The sequence below is a fragment of the Elephantulus edwardii genome, unplaced genomic scaffold (assembly GCF_000299155.1).
Source record: "Elephantulus edwardii isolate Elephantulus edwardi_28Jun2011 unplaced genomic scaffold, EleEdw1.0 scaffold00261, whole genome shotgun sequence".
Classification (NCBI taxonomy): Eukaryota; Metazoa; Chordata; class Mammalia; order Macroscelidea; family Macroscelididae; genus Elephantulus; species Elephantulus edwardii.
Genome location: NW_006400011.1, coordinates 2972411 through 2973577, shown reverse-complemented (window position 1 = coordinate 2973577; position 1167 = coordinate 2972411). Strand labels below are relative to the sequence as shown.

Below are 1167 nucleotides of genomic sequence, written 5' to 3'. Positions count from 1 at the left end.
GAGGGGCGCCCGCCCGGGCCTCGGGGCGCCCTCGGCTCCCGCCAGGCCGCGGCCGACAATCCCGGGCCGGCCGCGGGGCCTAAAACGAACCCCCAGCCCGGCTCCGCGCGGCCGCGGGGTGTCTACTCACACGTGCTGACAGGCCGCGGTTCGCACGGGCGTTTTGAGCACCTCCTGACAGACGGGGCAGTAGAAATCATCTTCGGTGTAGGATGTGGCCGCGGACAGGTCCTCGGCCATGGCGATGCTTCGGGGGTGGGGGCGGGAATCGAGGCGATGGCGGCAGCGGCCGAGGTGGCGGAGGCGGCCCGGGGCCCGGACTCCCTGCGTGAACCCGGAGGGGGCGGGGTGTCCGCGTCAGGAAGCGGCTCGCGCCAGGAGGGGGCGGGGCGGGACCTTGAGGGGCGTGGCCCGAGCGCCGAGACGCGGCCTCCGCACGCGCGGGGCGTGGTCCCGCCTCTGTGGGGTGTGGTTCCACCAGTGTGGGGGCGTGGTCAAGCCTCTGTGGGGCGTGGTTCCGCCTTTCCAGGCAGCGCCCGCTGCAGGGGACAACCCCGCCACAGGCCCCGATTGACTTTCTTATAGGATCGATGTCCGGCACGGGCCGCTCGGGAAGAGCTGACAGTCTCCCATCCGTCCTACAAGCCACGGCATCCCACCGGAAAAGACACGGGGACCCCGGGCTCCTAGCAGGGCCGCAGGCCCGAGTCTCTGATTGCAGCCTCCCTCGTCCACGCCCCCTTCTCTACCTGCCGCTGCTGCACACCCTCTGTTGTTGCTCCTCCTCTTCTTCCTGGACCGTTGCTTCTAGCTGGCTTTACACCTACAACTCTAAATTAGCCTACACACTCGCTTTAGCAGCACGAGTGGAGCTGCGTGGCCCCGGTCGCTTACTGATAGGCAGGTGGCTTTGCACCAGCATCAGACTTGAGGTCCAGCGGCTGCTGCATCCGCTGCTCAGCGCCGGGGAGACACGCAGGCCTGGATGGCTGCTTGCTCGGTGCTCAGTGGCCCTGATCGGTACCCGGGCCGAGGCTCATGGTGCACCGCGATGCCCCTGCCCGCCGTCAGCAGCTCTTCCATGGCACTGCACTACCTGCAACCTGCTGGGTAGGTCACCGAGCACCCCAGGGCCGCCTCCATAGCAACCGGCACGTGGAGCCTCAG

The 1167-nt window shown here is 68.7% G+C and overlaps 1 protein-coding gene across 2 annotated transcripts in view; it reads right to left on the bottom strand.

Moving 5' to 3' along the window:
- The window catches only part of RNF138 (ring finger protein 138, E3 ubiquitin protein ligase), a 44819-nt gene extending 44470 nt beyond the window's left edge, over positions 1–349 (bottom strand). The window contains exon 1 of one of the 2 annotated variants that reach the window (XM_006899557.1): positions 131–349. In XM_006899557.1, the coding sequence (XP_006899619.1) occupies positions 131–240 (110 nt within the window). In that variant the 5' untranslated portion in view covers positions 241–349. The remainder of the gene's footprint in view (positions 1–130) is intronic. The other variant, XM_006899558.1, reaches the window with a different exon arrangement.
- Between the last annotated feature and the right edge of the window lie 818 nt (positions 350–1167).